Source organism: Brachypodium distachyon, chromosome 2, assembly GCF_000005505.3.
Source record: "Brachypodium distachyon strain Bd21 chromosome 2, Brachypodium_distachyon_v3.0, whole genome shotgun sequence".
NCBI classification, from domain to species: Eukaryota; Viridiplantae; Streptophyta; class Magnoliopsida; order Poales; family Poaceae; genus Brachypodium; species Brachypodium distachyon.
In genome coordinates, this window is record NC_016132.3 from 10,291,250 (window position 1) to 10,312,165 (window position 20,916).

General features: G+C 47.8%; 2 protein-coding genes across 2 annotated transcripts; one reads left to right on the forward strand and one right to left on the reverse strand.

Moving 5' to 3' along the window:
• Window positions 1-11,751: 11,751 nt before the first annotated feature.
• Window positions 11,752-16,843, forward strand: LOC100838781 (caffeoylshikimate esterase). Its single transcript, XM_003567562.4, has 7 exons — window positions 11,752-12,019; window positions 12,136-12,229; window positions 12,393-12,425; window positions 15,379-15,525; window positions 15,618-15,748; window positions 15,844-15,981; window positions 16,170-16,843. The coding sequence occupies exons 1-7, from the start codon at window positions 11,999-12,001 to the stop codon at window positions 16,659-16,661; spliced, it is 1,056 nt and encodes a 351-aa protein (XP_003567610.1). The 5' UTR covers window positions 11,752-11,998; the 3' UTR covers window positions 16,662-16,843.
• On the reverse strand, window positions 16,806-20,916 carry LOC100839298 (UDP-glucuronic acid decarboxylase 2). Its single transcript, XM_003567564.4, has 6 exons — window positions 20,178-20,916; window positions 19,247-19,394; window positions 18,379-18,458; window positions 18,203-18,286; window positions 18,029-18,103; window positions 16,806-17,515 (listed from the first exon to the last, which is right to left on the reverse strand). The coding sequence occupies exons 1-6, from the start codon at window positions 20,766-20,768 to the stop codon at window positions 17,198-17,200; spliced, it is 1,296 nt and encodes a 431-aa protein (XP_003567612.1). The 5' UTR covers window positions 20,769-20,916; the 3' UTR covers window positions 16,806-17,197.

The window sequence follows — 20,916 nt, forward strand, 5'->3', positions numbered from 1 at the left end:
GATAGGCCGTTACAGCCCTGGGCCATGCAGGGGAGCTTGCGTTGCGAGAGACCGACTGCCGTTCTTTCTTCAGCAGGCGTCTCGTCGGCTAGCTTTGCTTCTAGTGGCGTATCCAGCCCAATGGGCCAAGTTGGTCTAGCAGTGATATTAATCAAATATAATTTATTGGCGACTTCGGCAGCGTTTTCAATCTCCGACGAAGCTTGACGCCGGATCTCTTCTGCCCTTCTCCCGATCTCTCCCCTCTGACTCGGGCTGACTAAGGGGCTGGCTGGCCAAGCTTCCCGGCCTTGGTTGTGAGGTGGCGAGTTGACGGAGCGGGGCTAGATCCGTTTTCGGGCCGACTTTCCGGTGAGGAGTGCCATGGCGGCGGAAAATCTCAACGCAATAATGGCAAGGAAGGCAAGACGACGGTGGACGTGGATGACATGTTGAAGAAGCTAAAGCTCCACGAGGCAGAACGCAACGACATTGTGATCGGCAAGGACGATGTGAGAAAACTCCCATTGGTAAAGTGGTGGTAAAGTGGATGGCGGTAGCAAAGGTGCTGACTAGGAAGAAGTTTGGCAAGGGGACGCTGATGGAGACGATGTACTCCGACTGGGGTGCTGATCGAGAGGTTTCCTTCCGCGAGATCGAGCCGAATCTGTTTCTCCTGCAAGCGTTCTGCTTGGGAGATTGGAAGCGGATCATGGAGGATGGCCCTTGGCTTTTCCGCAAGTGTGCCCTAATGACGGAACCTTATGACGGTGCTACCATGATGCCGACAAAGATTTCGAACCACGTTGATGTGTGGATCCAAATCCACAAGATCCCACCGCTGTACAGGAACCAAGTAGTAATCAAGCAACTCGCAAGCAAGGTGGGAGAGGTGCTCGTGACTGATCTGGCCGCGGTCCCTACTGCACGTGGTGAGTTCTTTCGCGCTAGGCTTCGCCTGGTCGCTGATTCCCCACTGACCAGGGTTATTCCCCTCTCGCCGGAGGGGCAAGAGCGTATGCTGCTGCCTGTGTTGTATGAAAAGATGCCACGCTTTTGCGACTTCTGCGGGTTGATGGGGGCATGGTCACCTGGAGTGTGGTTCCGGGGAACATGCGGTTGAGGACCTCCAATTCGAGGAGTGGATGCTGGCTGATGAATCTCTCTGGCGGCCTGGTACTCCATGCATGCGCGTTGGACGCAATGTGGGCAACCGAACTGGCCGTGGAGGCGGGTGGTCTGGCTCCCGCGGCAGCCGGGCCGATGGGCGCGCGCGTGGTGGCGGTCGTGTGTTCCGGAAGTGGAATCCACGCCAACCGGCAGATAGTGGAGGGCGCAAGCGCTCATCCACAGATGTAGGCCTTAATGAGGCCGAGGATCTTGAGGACACTGCCTCGAGTCCGTTGAAGACACCGGCAGGTGCCAACTCGGTGGACAAGGGCGAGCCAAGTGCCAAAAACCACTTGGACATGGAAAGTGCTCTGCAGGGGCAGATGGAGGGAAAAGTCCCTCCCCCTCCACCCCAGTATATCCCCCCTCGAGATCTGAAGAAATTGAAGAAGATGATGGGTACTGGAGAAGAGAAGTTAAAGGGTGAAAAGAAGTCTAGCGCAAGCAATGCAGGATCGGCGGCCTCCGAGGAGGACCGTCGGGCGCAATGAATACCCTATGCTGGAATTGTCGGGGCCTTGGCATGGCCATGAAAATTAAAGAGCTTCATGATCTCGCACGAACTCATGCCCCATCTGTACTCTGTGTGGTAGAAACTCAACTACATAGGAAGAGGGTGGAAAGACTAGCGCACACGCTAGGTTATGACCGTAGTTTTGCTGTTAGCAATTCTGGCCGAAGTGGCGGCATTGGAATATTTTGGAACATTGAAATAAATATATCCATTTTGCCTTATTTCCAGTACCATCTTGGTGCAATTGTTTCTAACCCGGACGTAGAGCGGTGGCGTCTGACGGTCGCGTACGGGGAAGCACAAGTATGAGAACGCCATAAGACATGGGATATGCTCAAATTCATCCGATCTTCTTCAGATCTCCCATGGTTGTGTATTGGTGATTTCAACGAAGTACTCCACAGGGATGAACATGATGGAGTCAATGATCGAAGCAACGCGCCGGTCGCGGCGTTTCGAGAGATGGCACACGTTTGCGGCCTTGTTGATCTAGGCTAAACGGGGGTACCCTGGACGTTTGAGAAAAAAGTGGCCGGTGGCAGTTTTTGCCGCGAGGCTAGACCGGTGTTGGCATCGCCCAGCTGGGTAGCTCGCTTTCCCCTAGCGGAGCTCACGCATTTGCACGGAGTGGCTTCTGACCACTCGCCTATCGTCCTGGCTTTCAAGCCAGACGAGGTGCCCCGGAACCACCGGAAGATCTTCAGGTATGAAGTGATGTGGGAATCTCACGATTCTTCTGATCCTTTTTTGAAACAGCAATGGCAGGATGGAGGTGTTTGTTCGTCTACGGCAGCTGTCAACACGAAGTTGCATGCGGTTTCAGAAAATCTATCGCGTTGGAATAGGACAACTTTTGGCAATGTCCGACGCCAAATCAATCAACTCAAGGTGGAGCTAGAACGCCTTCGGTTGGCTCCTGGCAGGGTGGGGCCGACGTATGAGGAAACGAAAGTTGTGGAGAGGCTTTCGGAACTTTATCACCGAGAGGAGTTGATGTGGAAGCAAAGCAACGTTCCCGAATTCAGTGGCTAGCTGCAGGCGATAAGAATACTCGGTTCTTCCATCAGAGAGCGAGCAGGAGAAAGAAGAAAAATAAAATTGTTAGCCTGAAGCAAGAATATGGGACAATCTTCGTTGAGGAGAGGGAGATGAGCGACATGGCAAGGGAGTTTTATTCCCAGCTCTACATGTCCGAGGGCACAACCCATATGGAGGCGGTGCTGGATACTGTCCCAAGGAAGGTGTCGGACTTGATGAATGCTGATCTGACCGCACCATATAGTGATGCGGAGGTAAATGAGGCTTTGTTCCAGATGTTTCCGACCAAGGCGCCAGGACCGGATGGTTACCCGGCACATTTTTTCCAGCGGAACTGGGATCTCTGCGGGGCTGAGATTACTTGTGCTGTTCTGCTGATTCTCAGGGGAGTTGACGACCCGGAGGAAATTAATAACACCTTCATCATGCTTATTCCGAAGGTGGCGAGCCCGTTCGAGCTAGGTTAGTTCCGCCCTATTAGTCTTTGCAATGTTATTTACAAGATTGCTTCCAAAGTGCTGGCTAACAGGTTGAAGAAGATCCTCCCGGAGATCATCTCGCAGGAGCAGTCGGCCTTTGTCCCAGGCCGTTTAATTACGGACAATATAATCACAGCCTACGAGTGCCTGCATTTTATGAAGCGCAATTCGGCCATCAAACATAGGCACTGTGCTATTAAGCTGGATATGAGGAAGGCTTATGACCGTGTCGAGTGGGGTACCTTCAGGCAATTATGCTCAAATTGGGTTTCGATGCGGGCTGGACAACACTGATTATGCGCATGGTCTCCACGGTGTCCTTTTCAGTGTTGTTTAATGGGACGCCGCTAACTTCTTTCAGGCCGTCCCGAGGAATACGCCAAGGCAATCCTATCTCTCCGTACCTGTTTCTACTTGCAGCAGAGGGCCTCTCGTGCCTCTTAAAAACAAGAAGTTTTCCATCATCAATTCTCGAAGGTATTCGGGTGGCAAGCTCCGCTCCGGCGGTCAACCACCTTCTTTTTGCCGATGACAGCCTGCTGTTTGTGAAAGCAAGTGCGGAGGGAGCACAGGAAGTTGTGGCGACTCTTGATACCTACTGTCATGCCTCGGGCCAACGTGTGAACCTGGACAAATGCTCTATATTTTTCAGCAAAAAATGCCCTCAGCTGGTTCGACAGGAGATGAAAGATACTTTGAATATCCAAAATGAGTCTTTGAGTGAGAAGTATTTGGGGATGCCTTCTGATGTGGGACGGTCTGTGAGTGGGGCTTTCAAGTACCTAAAAGATCGAGTTTGGAAGCGAGTTCAAGGGTGGATGGAACATACCCTCTCAGTTGGCGGCAAGGAAATTCTAATAAAGTCGGTTGCTCAGGCGATACCGACATATTCCATGGCGTGTTTCCGGTTGCCGCGAGGGCTGTGCCAACATATCAATGGACTGCTGCGTAATTTTTGGTGGGGCAGCAGGGATGGAAAGAGGAAAACCTGTTGGGTTTCTTGGGAAGAGATGACTTCGCCAAAGTACGCCGGTGGATTGGGTTTCCGTGATATCGAACTGTTCAATCTAGCTCTTTCTCGCTAGGCAGGCATGGCGGGTTTTGCAGAATCCAGAAACTCTTAGTGCCAAGGTCCTCAAGGAGGCCTATTTTCCCCAAGAAAATTTTCTGGAAGCTCAGTTGGGCACACACCCGTCACAAATTTGGCTCTCGCTCATTGATGGCGGGATGTTCTGAAGCAAGGCCTGGTTAAACGCATCAGCACAAGGGAGCTTACGCATGCCTGGAATGATAATTGGATTCCCCGAAACTCCATGTTACGGCCGATCGCCTGCCGAAGCCAAGATTCGCCGATTCTTGTGGCCGACTTCATCGATGCCTCTTCAGCATGCTGGAATTTACCCTTGCTTGAGGAACACTTTATGCTGATGGATGTGGAGATGATTCGGGCGATTCCCATTGGCATGAGACAGATGGACGATTTCTGGGCATGGCATTTCGAACGCACGGGTCTTTTCTCCGTTCGGTCTGCCTACCGGATGCTTGTCGACACAAAATGGAGAAGGGAAGCGTGGCTGGATGGGAAGGCCACGAGCTCGGATCAATCGGGGGAAAGGAAGAACTGGACGGCGCTCTGGAAGGTGCATGTCCCTTCGAAGCTGCGTGTGTTCCTTTGGCGTCTGGCGAAGACGTCCATCCCCACCGGCGATGTCCGCCACAGGCGAAACATGGCTCTAACCAGCGCTTGTGCTGTCTGCGGGGGAGAGGATTCATGGCGGCACTCCCTGCTCGAGTGCGCTATGAGCAGAAGTGTCTGGGCTTTGGCCCCCAAGAGCCTGACGGAGCACATGGAACGCACTGCGGAACCTGATGCAAAGCAGTGGATTTTCTCCATGAGCTCAACATTGAAGCAGGATGAGCTCACGCGTTGTTTTGTCACGCTTTGGGCCATTTGGTACGCTCGCCGGAAAGTCATACATGAGGGGATCTTTCAGAGCCCCTTGTCGACGCACTGCTTTGTGGAGGCTTTCCTCCGAGATTTAGACCCTCCACCGACAAGGAAGCCGGAAGCATGAGGCCCGCGCCCGGTGGAACCACCCAAGCAATGGCTTCCTCCCCCACCGGGCCTCGCCAAGATCAATGTTGATGTGGCACTGTCGAAGCATACTAATGCCAGCGCAGTTGCTGCAGTGTGCAGAGATGACTTCGGCGTGCTCCTGGGCTCTTCTGCCCTGGTCTTCCCGAGCATCACGGACCCAGGAACTCTAGAAGCCCTCGCCTGTCGTGAAGTGTTGGCGCTGGCTAAAGATCTCCAGTTGACAAGCATTCGGGTTGCGTTTGACTGCCTCGAAGTCATTAAGGCCATGGAGGAAGACTTCAAGGGCCGCTTCGCTCCAGTGTTGCGGGAGATCAAGCTCAATTCTTCTAGTTTTGCTTCTGTCAGCTTTGTCCATGAGCAGAGAACATCCAATGTAGATGCTCATGGCCTGGCGAGGGCTGCTTCTCGGTTGATGCAGGTCGCCACGTTTAGCTGCTAATGTCGCCAGACCCCTTTTGTATCCCTACTCGTATTCGAGTTTAAATAAAGTGGTGGCTTCCCCTCAAAAAAAATCAAATATAATTTATTAGTTTTTATTTGTTTTTTCTTGCTATTTATATAAGGTAAGTATAGAGAAATTTCAAGGTGGCCTGGACCATCCTGTGCACCCCTAGATACACCACTACTTCCCATGATTCAACATTGAAAGATAGGAAAAACCTTAGATCAGTGTTGTGTGGTGCGTAACAAAAATCCTTGGCTCTATACCATCGTGGCATATATAGTTGTCACACCCAATAACACTAGGGAGCTTGTGGTATTATTGGGGTGGACAGCTCATGCGACTCTTTAAAATTTTGAAGTTAATCTAACTTGTGCACATATGGTCTTCAGCGATTCCTTCAGTTGGCGTATTGATGAATGTAAGATGTGAGACACAATGATGTAAATTCCGGCTTCATCAAAGATCTTTCTTGGTTGGGTTTGTTTCAATTTATTGTGTATGCTATGATATCTTTAATTAATCAATACTCTCTCCATTTCACAATAGAACGTGGATAGAATTTTCTCATTTTTTTCACAATACACCTCATTTTTCTCTTGGTACACGCACGCGGCCAATAACTACTCACATCCATTTATGATTAACACAATATGAGTGGTCAGGCACTAGAAAAGAGAGATGCATTGGTCCAAGTGCACAAATCTATATGCGTTGTATTGTGGAATAGAGGGAGTACAGTCATATCGGTTTATGTAAGAAAAAAACTAGCAGTGAAAATCAATGACCGTAAACATGTCTCGAAAATAATTAATCGTGTCGAACCCAACAAGGAGTAGGAGGAATGCTGCAAAGATTGTTGAGTAGCAGTAGTTTTCATAGGCTTTTGTAAATCAAACAAGCAACAAGGATTATAATAAAAGTTAGCATGCAAGTGGGCCAATCCTCAAAACGATCAAGGATAAGCAAAGATTGTTCCTAAGGACGACATGTATTTTACTAGTCATATCCTTCTATAATTATTGCTTTAAGAAAGTTATAAGAATCTTGTTTCTTTCTCATGCGGACGAAGCAAATGCTAAATATAAGCATATATATCAGTGTCAATGTACCACTTGTGATTAGTTATCACTGCTCGGGAAAAGGTTATCAGCGGCGATCCGAATTACACACTGGTGGCGGTAACCCGGACCGTCACTAAGCCTGCGTCAGTGGCGGTTTGCACAACCGCCGCTGGTAATCCGTAAGGAGCTTCAGAAAGTGCACCGGTGGCCATGGGAAGAGCCACTATTACATACCAGTGGCGGTGCGTCATCACGGCCACTGGTAGTGTACCAGTGGCGGTGAGTACACTGGTACATTACAGTGGCGGTGCTTACCCACCGCCACTGGTGGTATACCAGTGGCCGTGATGCCTCACCGCCATTAGTATGCTTTCATAGCACCAGTGGCGGTTCTCTGTCACCACCACTGGTACTGCACCAGTGCGGTGAGACCATCAGATGTACCATGATATCGAAGAATGTTGGAGGTAAGAACATCTCACATTCACACAAAATTTGTATCATTGAATCTGGAGGCAACGTTCCATCGTGATGGATTTTGTCCAATTGTGTCAAAGAAGTCACAAAGCTTCATGACCGTCTCTCTGACCCATGGCTCTATGGCACCTCTTATTGCAACTATAAGTAACTGCGTGATAATCACGTGACAGTCATGAGACTTCATACCAACAAGCTTGTGATTCTTCATGTCAATTAGTCTCTTGATGCTGGACGAGTAGTTGGATGGAACTTTAATGTTGTGGAGACACTGGCACATTCTGTGTAACTCGGCTTTGCTCAGGGTGTAACACGCAGGTTTACATCGTGTCGTTATCGTGACTTTACCATTGTGGTCTTCCGGTGACTCTTCCTCTACCGCCCACAGCTTCTTCCTTATGCCCAAGAACTCCAGGTCCTTCCGTGCCTTTGGCCCATCTTTTGTCTTATCTGCATTATTCATTAGCAAGCCCAACAAGCTGTCGCACACGTTCTTCTCGACGTGCATGACATCTATGGTGTGACGGCTTTGTAAGAATTTCTAGTAAGGCTGGTTCCAAAACACCGACCTCCTTTTCCACACAGGTCATCGCCATCCTTCTCTTTCGCTTGCGGATTTGCTTTCCCGACAACAACTTCCAAGTTCCTAACAATTTCATAGATTTCGTGTCCAGTCTTTTCCCTGGGCTTTGGGCGAGGCTCTGACCTCCGATTGAAGTTTTTCTTGTCCTTTCTCCTTGGGTCATCGGGTTGCAACCACTTTCGGTGTCCCATGTACACAATCTTCTGTGAAACTGGCAGCCTCTGTGAGTTCGTTTCATCCCCGCACTTTGTACACGCTTTGTACCCATGTGTGCGTTGGCAAGATGAGTTCCCGTTCGCAGGGTAGTCATGCACACATGTCATCAGAGCTGCCCGAAGGGTGAACTCCTCCTTCTTGTGAGTGTCCCAAACCTTTCGGCCCGTACTCCAAAGTTCTGCAAGTTCATCTTTCAGTAGCTCCAGATACACGTTCATATCAGCTCCCGGTTGATTAGGGCCTTGTATGAACATGGATAGGTGGATGTACTTCCTCTTTAAGATAAGCCACAGAGGAAGGTTGTATATGAACAGGATCACCGGCCATGTGCTGTGTTTGCTGCTCATGTTTCCGAACGGATTGATTCCGTCCGTACTCATCCCGAACCTGATGTTCCTGGGCTCTGCGCCAAGTCTGGAAACTCCTCGTCCAGGGTCCTCCATTGAGCCGCATCGGCGGGGTGTCTAAGTACACAATCGTCGTTACGGTACACTCCATCAGGATTGATATCCTTCTGAGTCGGATCGTGGAAGATGAACCACCTGGCCTCCTTCTCGTTTTGAAACCAATGCTCCAGCCGGCTACCACACAGGAGGTACCATACCGTCTTCACCGCTGGACCACGAGTCACTTCTTCCTCCGGGAGACCCTCAGGATTGGGGTCTTTCTTCATGTATCGGGATGTTTTGCATACTAGACAGATGTGCATGTCTTTGTAGCCACCCCTGTATATGATGCAGTCCAACAGACAAGCATGGTATCTGACAACCTCTAACCCGAGGGGACATGCAACCTTCTTCGCTTCGTACGTGCTCTTAGGCAACATGTTGCCCGCAGGAAGAACTGTAGAAAGGTAACTCAAAATATCCGTGAATCCCGAGTCCACGATGTTATATTTTGCGTTCATTCGGAGAAGTTCGAGCGTTACTTCCAGCACACTTTTGTCCAGCCCTGCATTTTCATACAACGACGTCTCTGCGTCCTCCCTCAGCTTATGGAATTTACGGGACACTATCTCATCGTCTGCATCATCTAACTATTTCCGCAGGTGCACATCATCTAGCATTTCTGTCACCCTGCCTTGCGGAACTTCTTGATCTTCGCCACGGCATGGTTCATCGGGTGAATCATCATGCTCCATGTTCTTCATTTTTGGGTCGCTTTCAACTTCAATGGCATCCTCGCCGTGACAAGTCCAACATGAATAACCCAACACAAAACCGTGTAGGAGCAAGTGCAACTCCACATCGCTTGGCAGAAGCATCATTGTGTTACGAAATTGCTACATGGACAACATGTCATGTCGTCCCCTTTTCTCAGCATATATTCCGTGGCGACATTAGTGAAGTCCTTCAGTTTTCTTATCCAATCTTCGCAATTTCTTGTCTCCTCGTACATCCAAGCACGGCTCATCGAGCTAAAACACGATAAATAAACATAAATAAAGTTACATATAGTATCACACAAAATTTCAGCATGACCTTTGCTATAAAATCTACAAATTTTACAAAAAATTTCCAAATAAACACCCACCCACACCCACATGTGAACACACACGGCACGATGGCCCGTATACATGTACAAACAAATAATTACAAACACGGCACGATGGCCGCGGAACATGCACATTCAACACATATTTTATTGAGAGAGAGCTTAATTAATCACACAGAGAGAGGGGACCAGAGAGACAAAGGGGAGGAGGGGCGCAGCAACCAGCAGCAGAAAGAGAGGGAGAAACGGAGCTGGGGGAAGAGTGGGGGACCTCCCGAGCAAGGGGGCCGGCCGGGACAACTCCTGGAGAGAGATCGAGCTCCTCCCGACCGCCGGCGCCATTTCAGCCACATCGAGGAAGAAGAGAAGAGAGGAAGGAGCTAAAGGAAAGGAGAGGAAGAGGAGGAAGAAGGAGAGGAAAAGGGAGCAACCTTCCGGCCGCCGGTGCCATGGAATTTTGGCAGAACTTCGCCGTCGCCTGTACGTGTTGAGGAGCCGCAGCTGGTCCAGAGACGCGCGAGCTGAGGAAGATAAGGCCACAATGACTTTGCTTTTGTAGATAACTTACCAGTGGCGGTTCAAAGAATCTGCCCGCCACTGGTAACCAGGATCGGAAACTCTGAGGAGCACCAGTGGCGGTTAACTGATGCGGCCACTGGTACTAGGAGCACTAGTGGCGGTGAAAGCCGCATGAGTGCTCGCACCGCCACTAGTGCTCCAGTATCAGCGGCGGTGGAAACTAACCGCCACTGATACTCGTTTTAGATTCTTCCAACGACTTACCAGTGGTGGTTTGTTTTTTCGACCACTTTAACCCCCACTGTGTAGATCGTGCGCCGATGACCACTAAAGAGCTCCAGTGGCGGTGAACGACCACCGCCACGGGTGCTAGAGCCACGGGTGCTAGAGCACCGGTGGCGGTGCTGATCGTGCGAGTATCAGTGGCGGTGGTTGCTCACCGCCACTGGTATTCGTTTTGGATTCCTCCAACGACGTCCAGTGACGGTGAATTTTTTGGACCAGCTGTACCGTCACTGGAGCTCGTGCGCCAGTAACCCATTCCGACGTAGTGTATATCCAAATACCATATCTGCATGCAAAGAGAATATTACCCCGATCCGGTTCATAAAAAGTGTCGGCCACTTAGTATAAAACGGGCGACACTTTTTATGGATCAGAGAGAGTAAGACTAAGTAAAACCACGACATTCAGATTCTAGGTCTCCGAAGTCCCCCATGTGGTAAATCAAAATTCAAGAAAGATCCAATCTAGTTTATGTAGGTTTGGTCTCTAGTGGTTTCGAAAGGCATGAACGAAGAGAAATATGAAGGACATAGCTAGAAAATGGTGACTTCCGAGGACTAGCTAGCATGTGAATTTTCATTTCATCGAAGCGCTAAATACTCCTTCCTTTTCACAAAGGTTGGTGTATTTGGTTTCGTTAAGACAAGTGTTTGATCAAAAATTGCTCTATTAGTATGTAACTTATATGAAATGAAATCATGATTATTAGCAAGAACTTTTAAAGACAGATCTATTAATATAAATTTCATGTATGAAAAAACACATGTTTATAGAGTTATCATTGGTCAAATCCTTATCTTAACAAATCCAAGTACGCCAACCTTTGTGAAAAGGAGAGAGTATGTAATTTGTATTTGTGTCAGTTCCATCTATAATATATAGTATAATATTTTTATTTTATCAATCAAGTGAATTGGTTGGCACAAAACCGTGAAAAATGTCTACCCAGTACATACGTACGCATGGTTTATGTTGGTTTGGCTGGCAATTTTCAGCGCGTAAATAAGATGAAGATGGATGGCAATTGATAGACACTGATCGCTTTCTTGGATGATTTATTCGACGATCGAGACTCGAGGGAGTTGAGCATACATGATTATGACCTGTCTGCACACATTTAATCAATGTTTCTTTCATAATTTTCGCGTGAATATATTTTGACTTGTATTCCCCCGCATGACATTTTGCAAAATTCGTGCCCGTTCTAGCGGCCGGCCGTACGTGCTCCCGTGCATTCGTACACATCCACGGAGACCGAACTTGAACCGATCTGGCCTCGGGGTTTCTATCGATCCCAGTCCGAAGGAGATCGCAACTCGGCGTCCGCTTCCGTATCCCCGTGGCCACGTACGCGCCACCACCACCAGCCTCCGCCGGCATAAATGCACCCCCCTCGCGCGCGCGGACGGACTCCCCGCGAGTTAAATTATTTAGGCTTCGTCTCGAGACAAGCTAGCTTAGCGCATCCGAATCCAACGTACTATACTCGACCCAACCCATATCGCTCCTTGTTCCTGCCTGCCTAGTGCCTCCTCCCACCCACCTCTTGGACTTTGTTCCCGGCCGTGCACGCGACGCGAGCGAGCTCCTTCTCCTTCCTTTCTTCCTCCCCCCCGTCTCCCCCTGCGATTCTTCAGGATATGGAAGTCGAATACCATGAGGTGAGCGGTGAGAGAACCTGGAGTAAAATGCCCTACATCTCACATTGCGTTGGTTCTTCAGTTCGTTCTCGGTTCTCGCCTGTTGAGTACTGACTTTGCTTTGGTCGATTTATCAGGAGTTCGTGAGGAACTCGAGCGGGGTGCAGCTCTTCACCTGCGGATGGCTGCCCGCCGCCGCATCGCCAAAGGCGCTCGTCTTCCTCTGCCACGGTACATTGCGCTATAGCGTTTGTGGGGTTTTCTTTCCATCAGCTAGCTCTTGCCTCTTGCTAATGCAGGCAACTAAACGGAAATTTTTACTTTTTACATTGAAGAGATTGTCTCTTGTATGGCCTTCTCTTATTCATATCTGCTGTGTTAATATGTTTTGCAGGTTACGGCATGGAATGCAGCGGCTTCATGAGAGGTACGGATCATACTTGATATATTCAGTCCTTTTATTTTTTTTGTCTCATTTACCGTGTCTTTATTTACAAACGACGACCAAATATAGCGCGTGCCAGAGGGTAACCTTTTCTTTGGATGTGAACATTTTCCCCGGCTGGTGAACGGAAAAGGACTACACAAAAGTTTCACGAGCACGCTGTTTTTGTTGGCATAGTATTCTCCTTTCCTGCTGTTCCTAGTCTCCGGCCAGAGGCTTTAATTGATCGATTCACATGCATGGATTAGCTATTTCCGGTCCTGTAAAATCAAATTACTGATTCACCGTCCGTACATGCTTGCCTTCAGAAGAAATCTCACTCTCTGATTCACCGTCCATAAAAGGCAGTACTATACGCAGTACAGAACTGCGCGCGTAGTGCCTTTACTGCTATTTACTAGCATGGGTTGTGCCTGTCAAATAAATCTCACATAAATCTACGATCCTGTAGCTAAAAGATACAGTAAATCTCGATTCATAAACCACGGACATACTCGTAGTATATAGTACTGTACCATTTACTACACATGTGGTGCCAATGTGGCAATGTGTGTTCTTTGCTGTCTTGGCGCCAGTGACGAGACGATGACACTGACAGTAGCCACCAAGCTAAATCTTCTGTTTGTTAGTCTTCAGTCCAAGACTCCAAGTTCAAGGTACCTAGCCCTGCGATGCACCACTGCAACTGTAAGTCTAGACAGCACTTCTAGAAGAACTATAGCTCGAAAAAGCATCAGTTTTAGCCTTTAGAAAATGCACCAAGTTAGCATGCATGCAGCACCTTGGGACGGATCATAGATGCTAGCTTAGCTCGAACTAGGAACTTATCCGAAAAAGAAGAAGAAGCTTGAACTGGGTTAATTAAGATGTGCTGTTCGTTGTTACTACCAGAAAGGGAAGACACAGGAGTACGTAGTTGCTGGCGATTAATTTACTGGCCGCACGCATTTAAAAGCCGGCCCGGGCAGGTCTCTCAATTCAAAGCACCTGTCCTAATTTAACACCCCAAATGAATTATGTCTGCTGCCTTGCTTGTCTCCCTTTTAGTAACAGTTATTATACTGACATCCCTGCTTGGTCGTCGTCTGCGTCTAGCACATGCTTAATAATATAATTAAGGTGGTGGGTTCGTTTCATGCGTAATTGATGTGCTGAAATCTACTGTCAGTTTCAGACTTTCAGTTATACAGGACTATGTATTAGGTTAATTTGGTTCTTTACATTATCTATCAAGTATATTTATGGATAATTTACCATCATGAGTAGATCGAATAAGCGTAGTCTGAAATCGTTTCAACTGGCAGATATAAGTAGCTCACTGGCTTAGCATATGGATATGTACGTTGCCGATAGATCTAGCGAACCCTGAAGCTTTTATCATAATTTGGTCACTTGTGGAGTAGTATACCACCATTTAGTAGTTGCGTTTTGTCGATGGGAACGGACCACCAAAGCACACCAACTTATTATGCAGGTAGTTGCTCCGTGTAGGTTGAAGATAAATCAAGGCATTGTATATCTGTGAAAAAGGTCACTGTCAAGTGTCAAGAAGATCCATCCTGGCCCAAAAACCTCTGCACACACTCCCACATCTCGGTGTCTCTTGAGTCCTGACTCGCTCGTGGACAAGTCCCTTTCGTCCACGAGGGAGCTACTGCTCCAGGCCGGCAGGCCGCTGAGCTGCCCTGCCCGACCAACACCAGCTCGATCGCAGGGACGCAGGCCACGGCCATAAACCACCAGCGTACGTGTGTCCACGCCTTAGCTAGCTCGCCTTCTAAACTGAATTTGGTCTTGTAAATGTCGTGTGATTTAACTGTACGTGTGTCCACTGTCCACGGCTTAGCTAGCTCGCCAAGTCGCCATTAACAGACACCAACCGCTTTGTCCCCCGCCTCGGGACGGCACCGTGTGATGTGGTCACCGGGTGTCATATGGACATGTACTCGACTACATGTGGTCCGTCGTGATCGTAGTTATGGTTTCGGTGCTTATAGTGTGGGGGTTCGTTGTTGGTTGATGATTAGGAGGCCCGAGAAATCGGTGGCTTCTAGCTGTGCGCGCCTTGCTTAAGTAATATGGGTCTAGTTCATCATCATCCCATGCCACGAGCTACTAGCTAGCTTCTAGTTGTGCGCGCCTTGCTCAAGTGAGTAGAGCTTGCAGGGGATGATGATCAACGCACACTGTGTCCACTCCGGTAGGCCATTTATGGATGGTACAGGATAGGTGGAGTAGGTACGGCTCATTGGTGTATTTTTATTTTGCGAGAGCATTACTATATATTAAACGTCTCATTAATGTATTATATTAAATTGGATCTACATAACCAGCGGATTCAAAATTAAACATGATTATCTCGAATGTATTATATTAAACTCGACTAAAATATCATTATATGTATTATATTAAACGTCTCATTAATGTATTATATTAAACTCGACTAAAATATCAAATTTCGTAAATATTTTGTTCGTGTTTGATAAATAATTCTACTCCCTCCGTCCGGAAATAAGTGGTTTGGATTTGTATAGGAATATCAAGTTTCATAAATATTTAGAGTTAAGCTTCATGAATATTTCAAGAATATTCAGAAACTAAATATTTATGTTGAGTTTCATGAATATTTTCAGTCAGATATCAAGAGTATTCAGGAAACCAAATGTTTTAGTGAGTTTCATAGTAATTCTATCAAGTTAAAAATATTTCAGAAACTATGGGCTGCTGGTTGATTTTATTTTATTTTGACTGAACAGAGTGCTGGTTGATTTTTAAAAAATTAAACATCAGCTAATGCATGTGGATGAAAAATAGATTGCACAAGCACAAGATCACTTGGGGATTCAACGGGGTAGAGAAAATTCCACTTTACATTGTATCGACGTAATCCAGCTACAAATGTGTATAATGACTGATGGGGCGGGTAATATGGCAGCTTGCGGGGTGCGGCTTGCGGCGGCGGGGTACGGCGTGTTCGGGATGGACTACGAGGGGCACGGCAAGTCCATGGGCGCCCGCTGCTACATCCGCAGCTTCAGACGCCTCGTCCAAGACTGCGAGAGATTCTTCAAGTCCGTCTGCGGTAAGCCAACGACTGATCCCTCACTAACTACAGAACATCAGTAGAACTCAATCCGGATGGTGAACTTGCCTGCCGTGTAAAAATTCGTGCAGACCTTGAAGAGTACAGGAGCAAGAGCCGGTTCCTCTACGGCGAGTCCATGGGCGGCGCCGTGACGCTCCTGCTGCACAGGAACGACCCCACCTTCTGGGATGGCGCCGTTCTCGTCGCGCCCATGTGCAAGGTCTGCGCCTCAACTGTCTTCACCTGAATTCTCGCCTTTTTTTCCCCTTCTGAACTGAAGTTTTTACTTGGAAACGCGCCTGAATCCTGATTCAGATATCGGAGAAGGTGAAGCCGCACCCGCTGGTGATCGCTGCCCTGACGCAGGTGGAGGACGTAATACCCAAGTGGAAGATTGTTCCGACAAAAGACGTTATTGACGCCGCCTTCAAGGACCCCGCCAAGCGTGAACAGGTCGGTGAAATCAAACTCTCCTTCAGATCACCTCCTGGCCTGGTTTCAATCATACCTTCAGAGGCAGGGCGAGAGCATTTTTCTTCATTTTTCAGTGCTCTGAAAGTCCGAAACGAGCACATTTGTTTCCAATTTTGAGCGTATATATGTTTTGCGAGCTGATCCTATCTGCAATGCATGCCACGCAGATCAGGAAGAACAAGCTGATCTACCAAGACAAGCCCCGGCTCAAGACAGCGCTCGAGATGCTGAGGACCAGCATGTACGTGGAGGACAGCTTGTCGCAGGTGAAGCTGCCGTTCTTGGTCCTGCACGGCGAGGCCGACACGGTCACGGACCCGGAGGTGAGCCGCGCGCTGTACGAGCGCGCCGCCAGCACGGACAAGACCATCAAGCTCTACCCTGGGATGTGGCACGGCCTCACCGCCGGCGAGCCCGACGAGAACGTCGAGGCCATCTTCTCTGACATCGTCGTGTGGCTCAGCGACCGGAGCCGCAGCTGGACGCCTGAGGACCGTCTGATGAAGATGATGGCGGCGCCCGACAAGCTCGTCGTTGATGGCGAGAACAGCACTGGAAACGTCGAGTCGCGCCCTCGGCGGCAGAGGCGCAGGGGCTTCCTCTGTGGTCTCACCGGCCGGACACATCGCCACTCAGAAATATGTGATGTAAAGATATAGTGCTACAAGACTTCTCATCAGTTGTGTGCACCTAGAACCAATGGCCAATAAGGAAGTAGCGATGCTTGTGTAACATCCGTGTAATATAACCAGGCAGACAAATCATTCCCCTTCAATCACCCCCATTGCCGTTTGCTCAACAGATAAATAAATCTCTAGTTCCATTGCAGTTTTAAAGCAAATATATATGTTTCATGGATATACAGCTATACAAGTGGAGTGCTCATGTTGAAACAAAAGCTCATACCACTATGATCTGAATATCGAATTTCCAACCCACATTAGTTATCTGTTGACATTGTGATGATACAACTTGAATGACTCAGAAAACGAGGCCAGGGAAATGAAGAAACAGCTTACAACGTTAAGCAGCGCAAGGACATTCTTATTATCATTTCCATATTGCCCAAAGAACTATATATGTATGCAGCCATGACCTCGTGTTACCACCAAAATTCTTCAAATCCTGTAATCAGTTCTACCCTCTTGTACACAATTAATTATACAAGTTCCCTATAATTTGTGCCAGGTTCAAGTTAAGACATGCCACCAGCTGTGGTAGTCGACTCCTCTTGATCCCCAAAGATACGTTTGCGGAAGTCGGTGACCATGAGGGGAAGCCCCTCATGTAGAGGGACCTTGGGCTCCCAACCCAGGAGTTCTTTTGCGCGGGTAATGTCTGGCTTGCGCTTATGTGGATCATCAGCGGTATTTGGCCGGTACTCAATGCTTGCACTCGAGTCAATGGTGTCCTGTACCACCTTAGCCAGCTCCAGCATGGTGAACTCACCAGGGTTACCCAGGTTGAATGGTCCTATGTGCTCCCCTTCCATCAGTTTCATCAACCCTTCCACCTGTGAGAAGCACCGGTCGGTATCATTCACAAGTAGGCGTATGATAATTTTATATTACTCCCTCCGATCCTAAATTGTTGTCGAAATATTACATGTATCTAGACACTTTTTAAGAATAGATACATCCATATTTGGGCAAATTTGAGTCAAGAATTTAGGATCAGAGGGAGTATTATCAGAATTAAATGGTGGAAGAACATCAGGCACGGTTGCTGGATAACTAGATGCCTTCAAAACAAAACAACATATTCTGATGATTTTCAGCAGATCATAAATGTGTGCTTTACACTCCATCTCAATGCAGTACGCAAAGAGTATACAACATGTCAACATATTGATCATTTGATAAGTGTGATTTTTCAAAATTTTCATGCTTGAGAACAAAACGGATAAATGAGGTTCTTGTACTAAAGAGTATGCAAATAAAGGCAACCCATTCATATACAGATGTCACAAATGTAGATCTCAGGGTTGTAATAGTCCATATGTTTATTTTTCAATAAAGAAACTCACCAGATCAGAGACGTATTGAAAGCTCCTAGTCTGCTTGCCATCACCGTAGACAGTCAAAGGCTCCTTCCTCAGTGCCTGAAGACCATAATTGCACAAATAACAATTCAGTGTTAAATGAACAACATATATCTTTAAATTCAGGTGCAAAAGGAGGAGGGTGCAACTGGTGGCTACCTGAGCAACAAAGTTACTGACAACACGGCCATCATCAATGCACATGCGAGGACCATACGTGTTAAAAATTCGAGCAATCCTGACCTAGGTACAAATAAATTAGTCAAGATTAGCATATGTATAGTAAAGAAGGAAAATGAATGCTACAAACAACAAATAATTTGAATTGCATCAACCTCAAGGTTGGCACCACGGTGGTAATCCATGGTCAGTGTTTCAGCTGTGCGTTTACCCTCATCATAGCAACTCCTGACACCTGTTATTCAAGCAAAGCATTGGAGCCAGAAAATCTCTCGTGCAACAGGCAAAAACTTGTGTACACAAAACTAACAGTGTGCGAACAAACTATGAGAAGGACTGTTTTGATAAAAGGGTTAGCAATTGCTGTCAAGTTTAACAAAATTCTCCTTCTCTTCTATGTCTTGATTCCTCTCCTATGCCCTTTTGGGTCAGCTGTCACTAGTTTGGTTAAACTAAGCTGCCCTACTGTGAATTTTATATGATATTCCACTCTTCCATTTTACTAGATAAAGGGGAGGGGAGGGGAGGGGATCCAACAAGGTGGCTGGCCTCCTCTCAGATCTAATTCTACCAAATTGGCCCCCTCTCAGATCTAATTCTACCAAATAAAAGTGCCCACTTCCACAGGAAAGATTAGAAGCATGATCCAAAATTACAAAGCAAATAAGGATTCCACAACCACACTTCACATCATTTCGAATTCCAGCATGGGTCAGTAGCCTTTCGGTTATGAGAATTTTGGAGATTATTTTGTCAAGGAGAGCATCTATTTTCTCAACACTTTATATAAGCAGTAGCTTCATAGCCAGGAACTCATCACACCTTATATCTAGTAGTTTACTTTGCATTCGGCAATAATGAAAAGGAATGCTTTTCTTACAACAAAGAAACATGCATCAGATGGTTTCTTCTCTACCATGTCTTCACGATCAAATTACAATAAATAATTAAGGACATGGAAGTTACGTACAATCGATCTATTAGGAGGAATTAGTGAAACAAGGTATTAGGAGGAAGAATTACCAATGGGATTGACATTGCCCCAGTAAGTCTCCACCTGAGGGTGCTGGAGGGGATCACCATAGACTTCACTTGTGCTGGTGAGGAGAAACCTTGCACCAATCCTCTTTGCCAATCCAAGCATGTTCAGTGTCCCGACCACATTGGTCTTGTGTCGTCTAAAAGGTTAAGGCTCACAACACCATGAAACGACAGTTGGTGCTAACAACCGCAAGAACCTTTTCATTTGAGTTTTTAAATCTTTGAGATATTGATTGATAGTTAGGCTAGAACACCATAGTGCTAGCTCTAGAAGTTGGAAAGAGAAGACACAATGATATGATGTTCACTGAGGACTATGCATCATTGATTAGGAAGAAAAGGTCAGCAATCTGGACCTAGTCTCTCTTCCACTCAAAAATCTAACTTTGTAAAATCGAAAAGTACAGCTCAATTAGGTAAGATTATAACTTTGATCTATACCCCTGGTGGAAGTTAGAACAACATGAAGCAGAGAAATTTCTATTGAAACATGAATTTGCAGACAGTAGGGGCACAACGCCAGATCCAAAGAACTATCTTTAGACCATCCTAAAATAGCATTTCGTCTATCATAGCAAAGCAAAAACTTGTAAAGACAAAATGAAACATAAATATGAGATGCAAATAACAAAGGAGTGAAAGTTGATCAGATATTCCCAACCAAAAATAAGAACTTCGCCTCTAAAGCTATATCTGCATCTGAGATCTACTACTCTACTCGAATACACTACTCTAATCCATCATCAGCACATCAGCAACTAAGGAGCCTTTCGAAGCAAATCCAGAAAGCTCACCCGAAACCAAGCAAATTAACATGAATAGGACCAAAATTGAGCGATTCAAAGAGCAATAAACATATTGGTAAAGACGAATATTGGAAGAGCATTCAGACGAAGTAATTCAGTAAGGATATGATTGTCTTGATTGGGTTGTACTTGTAGTGCACGGGGCTGGCAGGGCAAGCGAGGTGGTAGATCTGGTCGACCTCGAGCAGTATGGGCTCGACGACATCGTGCCGGATGACCTCGAACCTGGGGTTCCCGAGGTGGTGCGCGACGTTCCCCTTGCGCCCCGTGAAGAAATTGTCCACCACGATCACGCTGTCGCCGCGCTCCATGAGCCGATCCACCAGGTGGCTCCCCACGAACCCGGCGCCGCCAGTCACGAGGACCCGTAGCCCGCGCCGGCGCAGCCCCAGGGGCATCTTGCCGCCGACGGACTCGTGCAGCGACGGGTGCGCGATGTTGGCGAGATGCTTGAAGGAGACGGCGGCGGGGCCGGAGGGGGAGGTGTATCCCGCCGAGGAGGAAGACGAGGAGAAGGTGAAGAGGGCGGCGGCGAAGAGCATGCCGACGAGGGCGAAGAGGGGCCGGTGCTCGGCGGTGGCGTAGCGGGCGGCGCGGGTGAGCCAGGAGAGCGGCTTGGAGGGCTTGGGAGAGTACTCCCCGCCGTCGGAGGCGGAGCCCGTGGCTGCCCCGCCGCGGTACGTTAGCTCCGACGCCATCTCCGGCGAAGGGGGTGGATGCAAAGTTGACTTTTCTTTACAGATCGTGGGTTCCTGACTGTAAATATGGCAAATTTCAGGGGGTCCTAGCTCGGCTCGGCGATGCGTCGCCGAGGTTTAACGCTGCGGGGAGACCTGCGGGAGGCAG

Excerpts from the sequence above, each read along its gene's own strand:
- LOC100838781 (XM_003567562.4), top strand. The coding sequence starts at position 11,999 with ATGGAAGTCGAATACCATGAG. Across the intron at positions 12,020-12,135 it reads TGGAAGTCGAATACCATGAG|GAGTTCGTGAGGAACTCGAG; the intron begins GTGAGCGGTGAG and ends TCGATTTATCAG. Across the intron at positions 15,982-16,169 it reads ACCCCGCCAAGCGTGAACAG|ATCAGGAAGAACAAGCTGAT; the intron begins GTCGGTGAAATC and ends CATGCCACGCAG.
- LOC100839298 (XM_003567564.4), bottom strand. The coding sequence starts at position 20,768 with ATGGCGTCGGAGCTAACGTACCGCGGCGGGGCAGCCACGGGCTCCGCC. Across the intron at positions 19,395-20,177 it reads ACAACCCAATCAAGACAATC|AAGACCAATGTGGTCGGGAC; the intron begins ATATCCTTACTG and ends TTTAGACGACAC. Across the intron at positions 18,287-18,378 it reads ACCGTGGTGCCAACCTTGAG|GTCAGGATTGCTCGAATTTT; the intron begins GTTGATGCAATT and ends ATTTGTACCTAG.